At 33.5% G+C, this 21,097-nt stretch overlaps 2 protein-coding genes across 6 annotated transcripts; one reads left to right on the top strand and one right to left on the bottom strand.

Moving 5' to 3' along the window:
* The first annotated feature begins 8,761 nt into the window (after positions 1-8,761).
* On the top strand, positions 8,762-12,890 carry LOC116004353 (protein NRT1/ PTR FAMILY 4.6-like). The gene is made up of 5 exons (XM_031244357.1): positions 8,762-8,797; positions 9,026-9,137; positions 10,125-10,342; positions 10,744-11,178; positions 11,903-12,890. Exons 1-5 carry the CDS (start codon positions 8,795-8,797, stop codon positions 12,836-12,838), a joined length of 1,704 nt encoding a protein of 567 aa, XP_031100217.1. The 5' UTR covers positions 8,762-8,794; the 3' UTR covers positions 12,839-12,890.
* Positions 12,891-13,288: 398 nt separating this feature from the next.
* LOC116004354 (protein TWIN LOV 1) lies at positions 13,289-17,161 on the bottom strand. Of its 5 annotated transcripts, none has more exons than XM_031244363.1 (8): positions 16,914-17,161; positions 16,082-16,768; positions 15,532-15,739; positions 15,360-15,424; positions 15,155-15,237; positions 14,983-15,018; positions 14,818-14,876; positions 13,289-13,628 (listed from the first exon to the last, which is right to left on the bottom strand). In XM_031244363.1, exons 2-8 carry the CDS (start codon positions 16,659-16,661, stop codon positions 13,601-13,603), a joined length of 1,059 nt encoding a protein of 352 aa, XP_031100223.1. In that variant the 5' UTR covers positions 16,662-16,768; positions 16,914-17,161; the 3' UTR covers positions 13,289-13,600. The 5 variants fall into 5 exon arrangements, with proteins under 5 accessions (XP_031100223.1, XP_031100221.1, XP_031100222.1 ...); XM_031244361.1 differs by having other exon boundaries at positions 14,963-15,018; positions 16,914-17,160; XM_031244362.1 differs by having other exon boundaries at positions 14,813-14,876; positions 16,914-17,160.
* Between the last annotated feature and the right edge of the window lie 3,936 nt (positions 17,162-21,097).

Genomic DNA, 21,097 nt, shown 5'->3' with positions numbered 1-21,097 from the left:
TCAGTTCCCCCCCCCCCCCCCTCTCCCTATACCCTTTGGACTGCTAGGGCCCTACCCATCTTTTCTTGGCTGTTTATACTTTAGTCCCCCCACCCTCACCCCCTCCAGTAGTCCTGTCTTCACTCTCCACAAGTAAAGAAATTTGTTTGTGTCTACGCAACTACTGTTCTCTTTTTCTTTTTCTTATCCCAAAAGCTACATACAATGCAAGTTCTAAATTTATTTTTCATTTCTTCATTTTTTTTCAAGAAAATTCGAGTACACGTCGTATTATATTCTTATATTGGACGAAGGTCATTTAATTGAACTATAATATAAATTAACTAATAGTTATACCATAGACTCATATCTACCTTGCAAGGTGAACTTGTCATTGCGAATATTTTTTTTTGAAAACTAACCAGATGATTAGATTAAAGCAACTCAGAAATAGAGTCTGGGGGATAGAATCCCAATACATAGAAGCATCTTGCGAGAAACCCAGTGCAACAAGAGCGTGAGCCCCTCAATTTGCAGTTCCAAGAATTAAACTAACTGAGCAACTATTAAAGGGAGAAGGGAGACATAATAGCCCTAGAGGCATCAATGGAAATGCCAACGTAAGGAAAAAGACTAGTATGAGCTCCCCCGCAGTTAATAAATTATTGAGAGTAGAACAGTCAATGCAGATATGCACAGAGGCTAGACCATGCCCCATCATTGCAAACATTTAGTATATAAATTGTGTATTTTGAATTCGGATCTACATTACAAGGTGGACCTTGGTCCACAGAATAATTTGTCGCAAACTAACCAAACTATAAGTCTTATAAAGACATATATTTTCTGTTATATTTTCAATGTGAGACTCTTAACATATCCCAATCCACTTACTACCATATGCTTCTAATAGGACTCAAATCCATGACAAATTTTAATCTCAAATTTTTTGTTACTTACCCAATACCTTGGGTTTTGTTCCCTAACAAATGTTTCAAGAAATGGAATGCAAAATTCACATAAATTTTCAGTACCTTTATAATAGTAGAAAATATTCCATATTATTTTTCACATGGTACTGTATCGCAAATTATAGAAAAACTACTATAAAACTTTGGTTGATGAAAAGAAACCACAAAGGAACAAATTAGAGGGCTTAGAGTAATTCCACATAGATTCTAAAAAAAAGTTAACTAAGAGTAATAACAGAAGTTGCCATATATCAGATGTTTCACCTACACAGCCTTCTCAGGCTGGTATTTGTTTGTCCATAGGCAATTTTCAGGTTTTTTTTTTTTTTTTTTTTTGAAAGCAGGCAATTTTCAGGTTGGTTATGAAAACTTTGATTATGAGATATCAGCCTAGACATAAATAAATAAATAAATAGCATAAGATGAATATCAGTCATACCATGATTTTAATTTGCAGCACCAAAATCATTAACTTTTTTCTCAAATCAACCAAATAACATAAGAGATAATTTTCTACCATTCTATATTTTAGTCTTTGGATAAGGCCTAATGAAGCTAACACAAAATTCATTATAGCGAAAACAACGGGGTTGATATGGTCCGTTTTTGTATGATTGTATAGGACAAGCCCATATTGCTAACTTATATGATTTGTTTACTATACACACTTATATTGTACAAAGGGAAGCAAGGACATTAGCATTGAGGAAGTTACTATAAGGGCACTTCAGGCCACTTGGAAGCAAGGGCAAAGACGGTGCAAGGAACACTTTTATCTACTTTATTTTAACAAAAAAAGTGATCAAGCAAATTATAAGGATTCATCAAGAATATTGCTCAATTTCATGGTAAAAGTGAAGTAAAACCTAAACTTTTATAACGGCCATGGAACTCTGCTACACATTTCCGAAGTTTGCTACATCTTTTTGGACTTTTCTAGCACTTGTACATAGCATCCCATAGTTGGTAGAATATTCTATAAGCATATACATAACAATAGGGTAATAGAGATATATAGAATATTTTAAAACATTAGAGAACCCTTAGTTTGTGTAGAGATGGAAAGTTCTAGAGCTAGATTAGGCTGTCCTCAACCCTGTCAATTTCCTCCTTTCTAATCTATGTGGCAAGAGATAGTTTTTTTATTTATTATTATTTAATGCCATGTGTGTTGAAGAGAAATTGCTAAATTAGCAAGAGGAGAGAGAATGAAAAAGTGGGAGAAACAGCATGGTAAATTTGATTTGTGTACTTTTTTATCTTTTTTATTTCCTATTATATTATTTAGTTATTATATTTATAATATAATATGCAAATTTCAAATATTGAAGAATTTATAAATTTGATGATGTGGAAGTGGGCACCATTTTAGAAAGTGAGAGAAATTTCTAGGTTAAGGATAGTCTTATTAGCTATTAGATAAGTAAATCTCCACCATTCATTGAGAAGGTGGAATGACTATAAATACTCCTCATCGAGCTTATTTGTAACCATCCAATAATTCAACCAAACCAAGTTCTCTACAAAACTTTTTAAACTTCTTTATGTCTTCCTTACTTTTCTAGTCATCCCATCATTAGCTAAGAAAAAAGTACTTTTCATCACTTAATTATAGATGAATATCCAAATTAATCCCAATTGGATATCTACTATCTTATTTCACCCCCTATTATAGAGAACTAGAACTATTAGATATCTACTATCTTATTTCACACCCTATTATTGATAACTAGAACTATTTTTCTCCAAGTCACAGCAGCAAGTACCTATGGATACAATGTCAAACTAGCAAGAAATTTCTATGATTTAAACTGATAATTATAAATATATATCTATAAGATAGAAAGGTTCAATCTCGTACAAAGGCAACATTGAATTTTACCTAGTTTGGTGATTTTTTTGCCTTCTTTGATTGGAATTGATAGGCAGCAGCCATTTAAGACTTAATGTTATATGAGTGATTAGAGTATAGGAGTTTTGCCCGATTAAAACTTTCAAAATTCATCATCTGTGATCATTGGACTTTCAAATTGTTAGCACTTGTGCTTAACCTCTCATTGCCTTTCAACTTTCAAAATTTAGAACAATTTGAAAGTCTAAACATGGTAAAAATCACTATATATTCTCATAGCACCCTATATGGTATTAACTAAGCGATTTAATAAAGAAGAGCTTTTTGTAATATTCAAAAAAAAAAAGAGCTTTTTGTTTCTCCAACTTTTATAAACTTGGTAAAATTCTATGGGATAAAGTGGACATGTGAGTATGTGACTTTTTCAAATGGGAGGTCATGAGATCGAGTATCAGTGGAGGCGGTATTGACGCTTCAACAAGTTAAAAGAAGTATGTATGAACAAATTGCTTCAACAAGTTAAAAGGAAGTATGTATGAACAAATAAGACAATGTAATAGAGTTAGTATGTAATATTTAAAAAAAGACATCTAACTATTTGGAGAATAGCAATTAAGTCATCCAATTCGAATAAGCTCCAAATAAATCTACAATCCCAAAAAAAAAAAAAACATGTAGGGTAGTGCTGGCTTTGCTCAGTCGGCATCCATGGTGGAAGACAGGCAGAGCCATGATGATGCGGTTTGGTCATCGACGGGAAGCTCGGCTCTTGGCAGGTTGAATCCACTGCAAATACACATGTCCAGAAAGAAGAAGAGCAATTGAGATAGGAATTATGAAATCTAAAATGGAAATTTTTTTTAGATTTTTAGAAAACTGGATAATTAAAGAATAGAAAATAAAAGACATGTTTATTAGTACAGTTTTTTATTTTGAAAATTGAAAACATTTTTCAATTTTTCGGAAAACTTTAAAAAAAAAATTGTGTTTCTAAATGAAAAACAGAATCATTTATCATATATTTGGTTATATATCACTATAAACACATTCTCACCATTATCTACTTACTCATTTATTCATTAATATTAATTATATTCATTATCATCTTCTTTTACTTGTTACTCTCTTTTATCTTTTCTACTCGCATTTAGTTATATAACATAACTTATTTACTCGCATTACATTATCAAAATTAAAATGTGTACTGATAAGTGCAAAAGATGTCATCTTTATGAGGTCGTTTTAGGATCATCTTGTGTACAATTGAAAGCTTTTGTGTTTGATTTGCCCCTTTATTGCGTTAGAATCTTGTTATTGTCATTGGACCCCGTTCCACGCTTGGCTAATTGTTTTATAGGTAAAAGATGTGCAAAAATGGCAGAAAATGACAATATTTCAGAGAAGTGAAGAACGAACCAAAGTTGGAGCAAAAATAGGCCATGGACGCGCAAGTGGACGCGCAGTGGACGCCCAGTGGACGCGCGTCCAGCCGCGCGTCCATGCCTGCGTCCAACTTTTCACTCTCTGATTCTAGCACAGCAGAACAGAAGTCTGTTATGGACGCGCAGTGGACGTGCGCGTCCAAGGTGGCGTCCATCAGAACCCTCTCTGAAGTTGAAGTCTAGACGCAATTAACACCTTGGACGCGCCCATGGACGCGCGTCCACCCTGGCGTCAATCGCAGAAAATTAGCGGTTGGGCGAGATTTAAAAGGGGAATTGAGCCATTTTGCAGGGGATCCATCACACTTCAGTTTTAGATCACTTTAGAATATTTCTCTCTCTAGGATTAGCCTAGAGAGATCTCTCCCAATTCACTCCACATTGCAATTCTTAGGTTTAGATTAGAATTAGAGAAGAATTCCATTGTTGCAAGATTGAGATCTACATTCAATTTCAAGTTCAAGGTTTAATTTAAAGCTAAGTCTTCCTTTTAATTTCTTGTCATTACTTTTGCATTTTGCTTTTTCAATTCCAAGTATGATTAGGTAGATCTTTGTGGATTTGGATTGAGCAATGTTGTATGGATATTCTTGAGCTTTGAATTGATCAATTAGGTTTTGCAATTGCTTTGATTATGAGTTTGATTGTGTGAGTGGTGATCCACTTTGACTCTTGTGTAGGGGTGATCAACCTATATTAGAGGTGTTTGGAGAAGGAGTCTCATCTACGAGAGTAGAGTTAGAGGTGTTTGGAGAAGGAGTCTCATCTACGAGAGTAGAGTTAGAGGTGTTTGGAGAAGGAGTCTCATCTACGAGAGTAGAGTTACTCCTTAGCCTAGCCTAGCACATTTCCCTCTCACCTTTGAGAAAAGGGAGAAGTGAAAGATAAGAGGCACATAACGTGTTTGACGAAATGCCTCTCCTAGCCTAGTGATCACAAGGATGACATTACGGTCTAAGGAGTGAGTCCATTGACCACGAGAGTGGCGGTGGTGTTGGTGACCTTGTCTCATTTTCGTTATCTAAGTGTTGCTAGCCTAATACCTTAGGAAATCAAGGATACCTATATGAGTTGCAAGATCCAAATCCTCCTTTCCAATTGATTGTTTCCATTGTTTGTTCCCTATTTTCATTATGTTTAATGCACATTTCTTACTATGTTTGGGTATTTTCATTATGTTTAATGCACATTTCTTACTATGTTTGGGTTAGCTTATTATGTTTAATGCACATTTCTTACTATGTTTGGGTTAGCTTTCAAACACTAAACACTCTTGTGCTTAATCCCCTTACCGCTCGAATTCCCTCCTTGACATCCTTTGAGAACGATACTCGGGAACTTCTTCCCGTTTTAACATCTATTTCTTTCCATCCACCGCGAAAACTACACTCATCATGAACGTTATACCAAGTTTTAGATTTTGATTGAACTCATTAGATTATTGGTTTGGATATTTTTAATTATGTTACTCGTATATTGTAATACTTGTTTGTTCCGGATATCGGATATTGAAATTTCACATATATTAGACTTCAAAGTAAAAATTATATATATATATNAATATATATATATATATATATATATATATATATATATATATATATATATATATATATATATACATATACATACACACACACACACACACACGTCGTTCAAATGAATATATCTTAAAATATTTTAAATATTAGATCAAAAAATATAAATATTATATATCTAAACTATATTTTAGGTGAACTTAAAGAGGTTAAAGTGCAATTAAACATTAAAACTTGTTATTTTGGTGTATTCAAACTCAATAGTCAATTATCCATCTGGAATAAATGGTCATAAGAATTCCGGTGACATTTCTGATAATAATTTCGGTGAATAAAAATTTTGACTACCTAATTTAAAAAAAAAAATAAAAAATCAGGCGGCCTTCTCCCTAACTTTTTAATGAAATGAAATATGATTATATGATTACAATTACAATCTTATCATTAAAAAAAAAATAAAAAAATTCTACCTATTCCCAAGTGATCAGTCAAACACAATCAAGGGAGATGTACGGTAAAAAAAAAAAAAAAAGGGGAGATGTACGGTGTAATGAGCATTTATGATTCATATTCTTCTTTAAGTAGTAATCGAAATAGTATTAATTATTAAGTTTAGCGGTACGGTCAAATCATTGCCAAATTTTTATTTTTTTTTAATAAATACATTAAAAACTAAAAAATCAATAAATTCATTATTTACTTTTCACCATATACATATTTAATTTACGAAAAAGCACATGAATTTAAACTTAAAATTTTGTGGTTATTTTATTCGACCAAATCAGTTAGGGTTGCCCCTACGCGTATAGATTTATTTATTCACAACCACTATCTATTTACTTTTACATACATACATCACTAGACTAGATTTTATTTTTTGAGTACTACATACTGTCATTATTATAATATAGTATAATATTTGTCTATACATATTTTTTCAATATATCGAAGCACAAAGAATCATTGCCGCCCCCATAGGTTTAAATTATGACATCCCATTTGAGAGAGCTACGTATGCCGCTTGACCATAATGTCTTTGGCTATCACTACATTAGATAATAAACCTACTCCTAATAAAATCGTCACATACTTGCATTAATATATATATATATATATATATATATATATATATATATATATATATATATATATATATATATATATATATATAACAAACTAGAAAGTGAATATTTTGAATATATTTTAAAATTTTCTAAGAAAAATTGCAAAGATTTTAAAAATGTTCAGATGAAAAATGAGAAACAATTCAGTACGTATTTTTAGAATGAGATTTGAATATAAAATATTTACTTATTATAAACTTATGTTGTAAGATTACAAAATTGTTTGGTTGATTAATACACTATTTTAATAAATGCGATTCATTGAGAAACAATGAATCGCATTTATTGCAAAGATTTTAAAAATGTTCAGATGAAAAATGAGAAACAATTCAGTACGTATTTTTAGAATGAGATTTGAATATAAAATATTTACTTATTATAAACTTATGTTGTAAGATTAATATAAAATATTTACTTATTATAAACTTATGTTGTAAGATTACAAAATTGTTTGGTTGATTAATACACTATTTTAATAAATGCGATTCATTGAGAAACAATGAATCGCATTTATTGCAAAGATTTTAAAAATGTTCAGATGAAAAATGAGAAACAATTCAGTACGTATTTTTAGAATGAGATTTGAATATAAAATATTTACTTATTATAAACTTATGTTGTAAGATTAATATAAAATATTTACTTATTATAAACTTATGTTGTAAGATTACAAAATTGTTTGGTTGATTAATACACTATTTTAATAAATGCGATTCATTGAGAATAAGTTTTCTTTGCTAGTCTTTGACGACCAATTTCATAAGATGCATCATCACCACGGAGAATAGTTACGTTTTATTTTATCTGAGTCTTTGACCACCACGAAAAGTTTTACGATATGATGACTAAGCATGTTGAATATTATAAATAGTAGTCAATGTGTCCTATTGTACTTTGAAATTCTTGTTCAACTTCGAACTTTAAATTAAAATAATGTAACACACATGAAATCTTTGTAATTATATTAGGTATGTATTATTGATAATAGTTTTTAATTATATATCCAATACAATCATGTATAGTATTAATTTCGAATATTGATTCTGCGTAATAAATTGTTGTGAAAATAATTGATACAATTTTGCATAATATTTGGAAATATTCTTTGGAAATCATATTACATATCGATTTTTTTAAGATAATTACAGATAAACGAGTCATATGTTATTCAATTAATTGAGTGATACTTTTACACTAATTTTAAAATCAAATAAATGTACACTTTCAAATATTAGAATGGTTTATAATTTTATTTTTAATTTTATTATATAAACATATAATAAATAAATTTATCCGTGCATCGCACGGGTAATTTAGTAATTAGTTCTAAATGGTCAATTGCATGATATATGCTGCTTAACAAGTAGGGTGACATGGCCAACTCCTTCTAGGTGGTAAGTCAGATGGTGATCAGTAAATGATGTACGTGTATAACATAAAGTCTGAATTCAGTATTACCTTATAACTTAGGGTTCGGTGTGCAATTTTCTTTAAATAATTTTAAAAATTTGACAAAGTTTAAGAAATGACTCCACATTTTTCTTTTTGTGTATAAGGGACGTGAAAGATAAGCAAAAACGTAACATTAATAATTAATGTTGGTTGCATTATATTCACCGATATCTCTCCCCCTTTTTCTGGGCAAAATAATTGTACATCTTATAACCAAACAACTGCAATCCATCTATATATCCATCTCCCCTGGGCGTGGGGGTGCGTAATGAGATTATATATGTCATAATTAGAAGAAAAATCATCCCCCCAAAACTTTGTTTTGCTTTAGTAGGCCCCACCAACAATCCTTTATAAATAAATCTCATCTATTATATACACCCACTACATACACTCTCTCTGATCAAACCAGACTCTCCTAACATATATAACAACAATGGTGAATTTTCTAGCTCTATGATATAGATTGATCTATATGCATATATATATATATGTGTGTGTTCTTTCTCTGTTTCTATGTATGTATAGGAAGAGCATAGGCGTGTTTTTGCAGATCAATGGTTTGAATTTATCTATAAGTTCTTACCTGAAGATTGGTTCTTATATGATTATGATTGTATGTGTCGCTTTATTCCATATTTATTTAATTTCTCCATTTGTTTTGCAGGAAATGGTTGAAAACAAGCAGATTAGTGCATGGGAAGGCTATGTGGATTGGAGAAGAAAACCTGCCCTCATAGGCAAACATGGTGGCATGCTGGCTGCTTCCTTTGTCTTGGGTAACTTCATCTCTTCTCTAGGATGCATTATAATTTTAGTATATATAGTGATTTTGCTATTTTTGTCATCTTAACTTTAAAGTTATTTAATTTTAGTCGTTTGATTATTGATTTTGTCCCACTTTTTGTCATCCGGTATAGGAATGACAATGTGACCGGCAGGGTGCCACCCGTTAAGCCATTCCAAAACATGAATAGTTATAGAATTAACTATACCCATCTCATGCTTGTTTAATTAATTGTATCCGATATCTGTTTAATATATTTTAAAATAATTCAAATAATTTTTTTCTAATACACAAATTAATGTACGATCGGTTCTACAAATTTATTTAATACAACATGAAATTTTCATAAGAAATTCATAAAAAACAATACAACAAAATTAAGAATACAGCCGAACACTTTGTACTCAATTGACATATTTGTGACTCTCCTGACGAGTATTCTTTTCTCTATCCTAATAACCAGATTAGACATTATCTTTGTCCAAAAAAAAAAAATATTAGAGGATTTTTTTCTCTATCCTAATAACCAGATTAGACATTATCTTTGTTAATAAAAATAAAAAATTAGACATTATCTGAAGTTATTTTTTCCTCTATCATAATCAGATTAGACATTATCTAAAGTCATCCTACTCAAAAATATAATATCCAATTAGTTGTAATCCCTAATCCAATATATTTTCTTTCAAATAACCATTTGAAACAAGTTTAAAATGAAATCTCTTTATTCAATCACCTAAGTCATTCCAAATTTGAAGAAAAATCCTCAAATCATCGAGCTACATGTGAAATGTATTCTTGTTGCATTTCTTAATTTGGGATGATTATATTTAAGACTCTTTTCTCAATTCGATCAAATGAGTTGACCTTATAAACTTGACTAGCTAAACATAAAAACTCTCTTAATACCTTATGTGGTTGGTCAATTTAGCCTTTAATAATGAAACCTTCTAGCTAATTCAATGTTATTAATTGACAGTGGTGGAGGTGTTGGAGAACTTGGCATTCTTGGCAAATGCAAGCAATTTGGTGTTGTACCTTTCGCAACACATGCATTTCTCACCTTCACAATCGGCCAACTCCGTCACCAACTTCATGGGGACTGCCTTTATGCTCGCACTGCTCGGAGGCTTTTTGGCCGATGCTTTCTTCACTACCTATCACATCTATGTCCTCAGTGCATTCCTTGAGCTTCTGGTAATTTATTTTTACTCTTCCATCTTTTCTATTCATTTTTATTTTGTGTGTATATATTTTTAAAACATTTATTCATATATCCTGGTTTTAAGGGCAACTTCAATGAAGTGAATCAGCCTAGTTGTTTAGGCACTAGGCGCCCTTAAACTGAGAGAATTTCACCCCTAAGCAGTTTTTAGTGGGTCAGGCCAACCACCTAGGCGGACGCTTAGGGAGCAATTCGTCTCGGTCTAGGTGCGCCTAAGCCGGATTTTTTGCAACAGTGATTATATAATGCACATTCAGTACATAAATAATGTACATTTAGTATATTAAAAATGTACATATTGTTATGATCCGTCCGTAGCACCTCATGCAATATTGTTTGCCACTAAATATATACTTTTACTGGTATGAAACAGGGCCTAGTGGTACTCACAATACAGGCTTGGTCAGCTTCACTGAAGCCAGCAAGGTGCGATGTTACCAGCAAGACATGCGAGGCAGTCCATGGCGGCAAAGCCGCAGTGCTATTCACAGGGCTGTATCTGGTGGCGCTGGGCGTGGGGGGCATAAAAGGCTCGTTGCCCACCCACGGCGCTGAGCAGTTGGACCAAGAAACCTCCCAAGGGAGAAAGCAAAGATCAACTTTCTTCAACTACTTTGTGTTTTGCCTGGCTTCTGGTGCTCTCGTTGCTGTCACTCTTGTGGTTTGGGTTGAAGACAACAAAGGGTGGCAATGGGGGTTTGGAATCTCCACCTTTGCTATCTTCCTATCCATCCCGGTTTTCCTTTCTGGCTCCAAGTTTTACCGGAATAAAGTGCCCTCTGGCAGCCCTCTAACCACCATATCTAAGGTTGTTTTTCCATAAACATGTTTTCTCAATTTAGTCATAAATGATTTTTTTTGTTATACTTAATTCGATTTGGGTTTGGACCGTTTTACCTGTGATACCGTCTCACTGGTCCGTGAGAATAGTCCGATTTTTTTATTAATGGATCAAATCTTTGACCTCATTAATCAAAGATTCGACTTGTTTCACGGATTGAGACCGATAAGAATACAAGTTTTTGCCTTACATAATTAAACCCTCTATTAGGATAGTTTGATAATTTCCATTCTATTAATACCAACCCAATTTAATCATTCGTTATAATGGTTTTACCTAATTTAGTCCATAGTGATTTTACCCAATTTAGTCATTGACTAGTGGTTTTATCCAATTTAGTTCTCAACTATAGCGATTTTTTTATATTTAGTCATTGTTTTTAACAGCCAACAGACGGAAGGCCTGACAAAGGACTAAATTAGGTAACACTTCTATTAGGATAGCTTCGTAATTTCCCTTATACTATTACCAATTTAGTCATCCACTATATACCCAATTTAATTTTTGACTATAGGTCCAGGACCCAATTAAGCACACACACAAAAAAAATCATTTAGGATTAAATCGAGCAAAACATACTATAGTGGAAGACTAACTTGGATATTAACTCTGAAATATAATATAGGAAATAGTTCCCTTTGAGACTCGAGTTTATTGTTTATATGCTTGCTTTGAACTCTACATACTGCAGGTTCTTGTTGCTGCTGCATTTTTCAACTCTAATAATGGATCAAGAAATTCAAGAAACGCGGCCATGGCTATAACCCATTCTCAACCAATCCACAGATCAAGAGAAGGTGATATTGAAGAACCACAATCACTGAAGTTTCCATCAGAAAGCCTGGGAGTCCTAAACAGGGCTGTTCTAAAGGGGTGCTCAGTAGATGAAGTGGAAGAAGTTAAAGTTGTGATAAAAATCCTCCCCATTTTCATCTGCACAATCATGCTCAGCTGTTGCCTCGCGCAGCTCTCGACCTTCTCGGTCCACCAAGCTTCGACAATGGACACGAGCCTCGGGTCCCTGAAAGTCCCCCCGGCCTCTCTCCCGGTTTTCCCAGTGCTCTTCATCATGCTCCTGGCGCCCGTGTATGACCACGTGGTGATCCCATTTGCCCGAAAAGTTACCAAGACGGAGATGGGGGTTTCGCACCTCCAGCGCATAGGGGTCGGGCTGTTCCTCTCGGTCATAGCCATGGCGGTGGCCGCTCTGGTAGAAGTCAAGCGCAAGCGCGTGGCAGCCACCTCGGGGCTATTCGACTCCAAGAAACCGCTCCCCGTTACCTTCTTTTGGATTGCATTCCAGTACCTGTTCCTGGGATCAGCTGACCTGTTTACACTGGCGGGGCTGCTCGAGTTCTTCTTCGCAGAAGCCCCGGGGAGCATGAGATCCTTGGCCACCGCGCTTTCTTGGGCTTCATTGGCCATGGGATACTACCTCAGCTCTGCTATGGTCTCCATTGTCAATTCTGTAACTGGGGCTCTCAATCACAATCCATGGCTCTCTGGCCAAAACTTGAACCATTACCGTTTGGAACGGTTCTACTGGCTCATGTGCATTCTCAGCCTCTTCAACTTCATTCACTATCTCTTCTGGGCATCGCGCTACAAGTACAGATCTACCAAGTGAATCTATATCTATAGAGTAAGACTAGCTGAAAACCTGCTCTTAGGCCTTAGCAACTAAGCATATTGGGGAATTAGGATAAGTTTATCCCGGTTTTGAAAATATTGTTGCTGGTAGGGATGACCACTGTTCGGTTTGGACAGGGCACTCTGCAAACCGGGATAAACTTATTCTCATAAACTTACTGTCCTAGTTCAGCAAAGAAGCAATAGAAATATGGTTCAGGGCTTCAGGCTCATCATCTTTACTAATAATTTGTGTAAAAGTGTTAATAATGGACCAATAAAGCATCATTCATAGAATCAGGATAAGTTTATCCCGGTTTTGAAAATATTGTCGAATGAATTGCTAGTAGGGATGACTACTGTTCGGTTTGGATAGGGCACTCTGCAAATCGGGATAAACTTATCCTCATAAACTTACTGTCCTAATTCAGCAAAGCAGCAATAGAAATATGGTTCAGGCTCAGCATCTTTACTAATAATGGACCAACAAAGCATCATTCATAATTTTATTCAAACACCACATCACACAAAATATACAAAGAATGTGAACTGAGGAAAGGTCCAATGCTAATAATCCTAATATATCCAACAACTGTGATTAATACCTTACAGAACAAAGCAGTTACAACGTTGTACGACAACTATGAACTGCTGGCGCTCATGGAGGAGCCTCTCACGGCAACCCTTACAGCAGCCACAGTCCCGAACTGGCTCCTGTCAGGTTTTAATCCATGTTTCTCTTGGGTATTGCCCGCATCTTCTATTTGAACGCCAACAAAGTATGCAACCTACACAATGGTTCAGATAGATGGCAAGTCAAAACAATTTCGATATGGTATATACCAGTGAAGGACAATATATAACATAAACCCAGTATAGATTTCAGAGTACATTTTTCCCCGTCCCATTATGAATTAACTCAAAATGTGTCAATTGTATTCAACCACTTGTTTGAACCTCAGCCATACATCTGAACTCTCTCGGAATTCAATCAATCACATCTAATATTTGTATTCATTTCCATACACTTTTGACTCCAAGTTACTATACAAAGTTTACTTGCTCAACAGTTCAACTTCGGCGATCAGTCCTGCTTGAAAATCTTTAAATAGGTATACACGAAGAACTCATGCATGGAAATACCCTACAAAACTCGAGCACTGAAGAGAGAAGAAAGTCACATGACAATGAGTTCTAGTAACTCAGTAAACATAGAAGAAGAAAATGATGATAGATTTCAGAACATTTAGATATAAATCAGCCAACTGGCGACTTGCTGACTATTTCCTCCCAACTTATAACCAGTTTGGCTGGTGTGAGTGGTCGTGCACTCTCATCCCTTAAGAGAGGTCGGGAGTTCAAAATCCCCTCTCATATGGGAAAAACAATATAGTCAACACTTTACCCCTTAATTGGGCCGGCCAGGTACAAACAAGGATTATTCTGAATATGGTACGGGCTTAAAGATGCCTCATATAGTCAGGGCCTACTCAGGACACCTCGTGGTCTAACAAAAAAAAAAAAAACTAATCACACTAGCTGCAACAATTGATATTGATTCAATACAATGAGGAACAGGTCAATAGTGTTCTTTACACTGAAAAGATGATTTAAACAGGGTTTAGAGACATATCTACACATCTACGGTCTACTTTATATCAAAAACAAGAAATTGCCATGCAATTTAGCTCATCGGCAAAGAAACATCACCATTATTAGAATCCTAGCTCCTATATTGCTTATAAAGTTCATCCTAGTAACTGAAAAAGTAAAAATTAATGCTCTACTAACTGTAACTAATTTTGCAAAATTTTAAGGTGTATAAGAATGTAGGAACTTAAGATAAACATCCATCCACAACCTTCTCTCTCTACTCTATGTAGTAATTAATAATAGCTATCCACAATAACAGTTAGATGTTCAAATAGCTAGATCAACAAATTCATAGATTATGAAATACAAGGGATATTACCTTGCCTGTAGCATTCCGAACAGGTGAAATATGCAGCAAATTCCAAAACGGTGTCCCATCTTTTCTGCAAACAAAAAACGAGCAAAGATTTAAGAGTACAGATGCTGAAAATTTTTCTAAATCAAATGATATGTATATTAAGCAACCAACCTGTAATTTAAGATACGTACTGTGCATAGTTGCTCTGTTCGAATGCATTCTTTTATCTGAAAGATAAAGGTTAAAAATATTTCAAGTATTTTCTCATTTCAGCATTCACCCCAAACCTTTTATAGAATAATTACCCCAGATTCTAATACACAAAAAGATTTAGCAATGAAGAATTTATACGAAAGATCGTACCTGAAATTGAGTGAGTGAATCAGTATCAAGGCCACTTAAAAATCTACAGTTGCGACCCAATACTTCATCTCTACTGTAGCCTACTTAAAGAAGGGAAAGCAACAAAATAGACCAAAAAAAAATTACTAAGAATGTATAGATTTTCTTTCTTTTTCTCAAGCTTTTTTAAACAAACAGTTGAGAATAGTTGAAATATTATAGGCACCTGTCAATCTTAAGAAGGCATCACTTGCATACACGATTGGCATGTCAGGTATGTGGGGATCAGTTCTGCAAGTTTGTAGAAATATTTGAGGGAAAAAGAGTATAATGTTAGCAACCATTTTCCGGAGATAAAGCATATTAAAAAAAGAAGTGAGAAATGCATAAAAACTCACAGTACAAAGCTTTGTTTGATTCTACCAAGAGATAATGTTAACGATGCACCAAGAAGACCCGCCCTGGGTGGGGAGCATCTCTTTCCAGACACCGATCTGCCAGTCAACTCACTATAGTTCATAAGAACAGACAATATGTTGTTAAGTGCAGCTGTGGATTTTCTCTTCTCTAAATCACTTGCCTCACAGGGATCATCAACCTCCGGTTCTATAGATGACAAATTCGGTGAAAGAAAACTACTCAATTTGACAGGCCAAATCATTATGGAATACAAACATAAATTTAAGGATGAATGACACAATACAATGAAAACAACGGTCTTGATGTTTTCTCCTTTACTTATTTATCTTTTCGCTCTTCTCATTTATGATTTCTTTTCCTTTTCTAGAGGATCCATGAGAAACTGAAATGAAATTTGCATATACATAATGCATGTATCATTAAGTAGCATATGTTATGATTCTAGACATTGACCAAAAACTTAATAACCCACAAAAAAGAATTTCGAGTTACAGATGAAAAGTATAATGATTCCTGAATATCACGCACCGGGATAATCCAATTCCGAAACTGAATATTGAGATAATGCAGGTCCCGGTTGAGAAACAGAATTCAAGCAAACGTCTCTCCTACAACACCTGAACACAGGCTCCCTAAACCCCGCCCCGTCTTGACACAAATTTATTCCATTCCTCCCTTCCCCACAACCAGATACCCTTCTCTGCCTCTTCAAAATAGGCACTTGGACTGCCACAAAATGAATAACCCTCCCATCCTCACTGAAAACAGGAGACATGTGAAACAGCATCCAAAATGGTGTCCCATCCTTCCTATAGTTCAACAAACTGATTTGAATCGCCCTCTCCTCTCGTATCGCCTCTCGAATCTCCATAACCGACCTCCGGTCAGTCTTAGGGCCCTGAAATGCCCTCCCATTCCTCCCAATCACCTCATCCTTGGAATAACCAAACAGTTTCAAGAACCCAGCAGATGCATACACAATTGGATGCCCAGAAATGGAAGGATCAGTTATGGTGAAACTATCAGGCAAGCTATCAAGGGCATCCCTAACCAAACTCGAGTATCTTACATTAAAGGACTGCTCAATCAAACCCAGTTGTGATTCCATCTCAAGTCTACTGTTTTTACCTTAAGGATTGAATCTTTATCAAGAAAGATTAGCCCCAATCCCATGTGTCACTCTCAGCTATTTGAACTCCTGCTCAAAACCTCCAGCTTCAACCCACAGAAATACAATTAAAAATTAGCTAATTAGTACTACACAAAACCATGGATACAACACAGAAAAAGAACGTTTTTTGTCAAGTTTTAGGAAAGAAGCTAACATTTGATACTAAACACTGTATTGTATTGATCTTACATGTCCTGTGTGGGAGTGAACACTGAAGAAGAAGAAGAAGATTGACCCAAATCTTCTCGACACAAAAATATCTGAAGGGAAGTTGCGGTTCGAATGAACAACAGAAATTGAGAGATGCCCATCAATCGATTTCGTTACTGAATTATGAGAAGAAAGATTGGTTCTCAGAAAGAGAGAGAGAGAAAGAGAGAGAGAGAGAGAGAGAAACTTGTAGCTCCCAACTTGCACCTTGCTAATCACAAATTACCAGATTTTTTGTAGCATTTTTTTTTTTTGGTAGCATTTTTGTACTGTACTAGTTGTGGTCAAGAAATACGTTTGTGTATTTATTTATTTTGGAAATACCTAATTCCATTTTTGATTCAAGATTTATAGGTGGCAATCTACTTTTAGTCTCTTTTTTTTAAATATTTACTTTTGATCTTAGTATTATTGTAGCATAACCATTTTTTATCCTCCATCCGCAAAACAGTTTAAATTTCGTCAAATGCAAGAGCATTTCAGTCTTCAATTTTGAATTTTTTTTCAAAAAAGTAAACATAAAAATATATAGCGGGTTAACGTATTTTATATACAAAAGATCGAAATGTCCTTGTATTTAACGGCATTTCAATGATTTTTTGACGGAGGACTAAAAATGATCATGTCACAATAATAATACTATGACCAAATGAGGATGTTCGGACAAAAATGAATAAAAATTGACTGGCATTTATAAATCTAGGACCAAAAATAAAATTAACTCTTTTGGAAATATAAAGATAGCTCAAACCCAGGAAATTTATAATTAAAAAAAAAAAACAAAAACAAAAAGAATTATCGAATGGGGGTGAAGCATAATTCTCGATTATTGCTATTAACTTTTTTGGTCAATTCGTTGCACATAGTTTATTTAATGTAGTTTATCTCTCTTATGTAGTTTGTCAGAGTTATTACGTAATAGTAGAATTTATCCAACGTGCATCCCCAATAGTGATTGCAATTCTCTCATCCAAAAAATTGATCAGAGGTGATGATAACTTTTTGTGCGCTGAATATACAGACAATAGTAAAAAAATGAGGATCGATTAGGCGACTCGTGATTTACATCCTTCAACACTCACCTCTACGAGCGTAGCACTAATCTAGCGTAAGTTGAAAAAGCTAATGTATAAATAAAATAAAAATAAAAACTATGTATCCCACCTTGAGTCCATGGCTCTTCTCCAATTCCACTTTTGGCTTGAGGCTTACATTCAGCAAAATGTCATATTAATTTGGTACAGTCACGGATGGTCCAGAATGATGCTTCACAATTCATTGAATGAGTTTGCCTACTCTCGATAGCTTTCAAAAATCTGAGTCAACAATGTGGCAAAACGTGTATAAACAGTAGCAATTTTGGGAGTACTGTATCTTGGAAGGGTGTCTGCTTTAAGAAACGCCTCTCTTTGATCCAAAAAAAAAAAATTGAGAGTACTATTATTTAAATGTGTTTATAAAAAAAAATTGTCACAAACACTAAGACAAGGGATCATATAATTAGGTTTTAAGTGAAATAACACTCTATTCAAACACTTCAAATGGACCAATGTTTAATTGCATTTTGACACAACATATTTAACAACTTAATATTTATGTGGTTGACGTGCTTTTTAATTTTATTTTTTTTTTTGCTTCTTTTCAACTTTTTATTCTAAAAAAAAATTAAAATACAATGTAGCCCTCCCAAGTGAGAGGTCACATGTTTGATCTTAAGAGTCAATATTTTCTGAGTGGTAAATGTAAGGGTATCTAGCATTGGCTTCTTTAAATAATTTGTATGCAAACTCAAAAATTCAAGTTAAATTGAATTTTTTTTCTTGGATGGGTGATTTTTTTTTTTAAAGGAAATATCATCAATGCATTAATAATCAATCAAGTGGGAAATACAACCATTCCTTGGATGGGTGATTATAATTGTTACAAAATACAAATATATAATATTAATTTGTTAAATTTAAAGGTTTTAATATAACTTTTATGCATAATTTGGTATAATTTTCACAAAACGCAATTATGTAATTGTCATGCATAATTTGGTATATAAAGGGTTTAGATCTTATTTTTTACCAATGTGAGTTTTAAAAGTTTAGATATAGTTATGAAAAACACAAAGTTTGAGTTTCTTTTATTAATAAGCCTTTTATTTATAATAATTGATAATTTTAATATTTATCTATAAGATAAATAATATTTCAGAAGATTCATTAACTTCCCCGAGGGCCACAAGTTTCAAGAGAATTTGTGATGTTATAATGAAAGAGAGAGAGAAGTAGAGATTGAAACAGATAGAGCCATAACTGAAAATAATAATAAAATAATAATAATAATAATAATAATAAATAAATAAATAAATAAACGCATACAAGCACCAGCGTATGTACTTATCCTTCCACGTCAACAATGTTAAAATAGTCCAATTCGCTCTACCTGTCACACTATTTCCACCTTACGTTCTTTCTCTATTCTTAAAGAATTTTCTTTTTATTTTTATATTTTTTTAAAAAAATTTCGTGTATCTAAAAATAATTCAATTAAGATTTAGGGAACCTTTGGTAGTGAAGAAATCTTCTTTTTTTTTTTTTATAAAAAATATAAAATGTGAAAAACATTATTTAGGTTGAAAAATAGTATATAATGACATTTTTAGTAGCTATTTTGTTGTCGTATTAAAAAAATTAGCTATTTTTTACAAATATATGTGGTGTCTACTTTCAATTTGAGTCGGGTCAAAGTGGATTCGAGTTCTTCGTAGTTAGACGAAGAGATTGATATATAGTATGTACAAAATCGATAATGGATGAATGAGAAATTGGTTCTCAAAGTTGACTCCTTTGAATTGAAAAAATGAAAGGAAAAACTTTAAAGTAAGTTTTTGTCCCACATTGATTTAGGGAGTGGGTTTGCATCACTGTTTATACAAGAGGCTGTCTAAGGCTTATTGAATTATATAGCATAGAGGCTCTCTTATGTGCAGGGGTGCAAATTGAACTTGGAGGGGCTTAACTGACTTCCTTAAAAAGTTGCTTTGAGCATCTTTTTTAATTTTAGCATTTTGGAGTAATAAGTTGTTACAAAAAAATAATTAATCAAACAATCAATATGAGTGTTTAACCAAGTCAAACAGCTAACAGTGGTCAAATAATAAGTCAAAATTGACTAATAAGCTAACTATATTACCAAACAGAACCATGTATTATATATATTTCAAGAAGAGTTCTACTATGAGGACTCTCAAATTCTACTATATCAATTATACTCCCTTATGTGACAAACATTGATAGGACATTTTCATCTTGTGTGTCTAAAAACGTTTCTACATCCAAAATTTATATGAGTAAAAGTTAGGAGTAGAAATTTTTTTGAGTTAGACCACAAAGTGTCTTAAATAGACCTAACTGTAAGAGACACAATTAAACCTATACCATACTCAGATTAATGGACAAGAGTGCACAATCACTCCAAACAAGTAGAATTTGGGAATACTAGTAGTATCCTTTCGACAATTAAAAAGTGGATATGGTTGAAATTGAAAGGCTGAGCCGGTATCTCAAGTACGCTCTAAAAGTGAGGTCTGGTTTGCGCATCGCCGCATTTACACGTGTCCTTCAAGTTCTATAATTGCATCCTATTTTTGTTTTCTTTATAGGAACTACATATTTGAATTATTGATAAAGTAAACTAAAATAAAATACAATTACTGCTGATTATTATGTAATGTGATAAGATATCTGTTACTCGTCTAAATAAATAGTCACAGGATCGAATTTATGTGATGGGTCCATTAATTTTTCGGATTGAAAAAATTAAGAAAGTATAGAACATATATATACTACATTGTAAGAATTATGATTGTTTAAAAAAATAGAATTACTATACTTTTGTTTATAATTTAAGAAGAAATTTCAAAACTTTGAATGATGTAATTAAGTCAACGTATAATTTGCTAATGTCTTTGTGATCAAGTGGCATGTAGTGATTCTCTCAAATGGGATGGGATGTCATGAGATCGAGTTTTAATGGGGTTGTTCCTTTTTCAACCTTGATGAAGCACCTGAAACTCGATTTCATGACAGTCGCCTCAACTAAGACTCGATTTCATGACAGTCCATAGGCACTTGACTGAAGGGGCCTAATTTAAACAAAAAAAAAAAAAAAAAAAA

This window comes from Ipomoea triloba, chromosome 14 (genome assembly GCF_003576645.1).
Source record: "Ipomoea triloba cultivar NCNSP0323 chromosome 14, ASM357664v1".
Lineage (NCBI taxonomy): Eukaryota > Viridiplantae > Streptophyta > Magnoliopsida > Solanales > Convolvulaceae > Ipomoea > Ipomoea triloba.
Note: the sequence above shows the minus strand (reverse complement) of the source record. Positions and strands in the feature narration are given on the sequence as shown.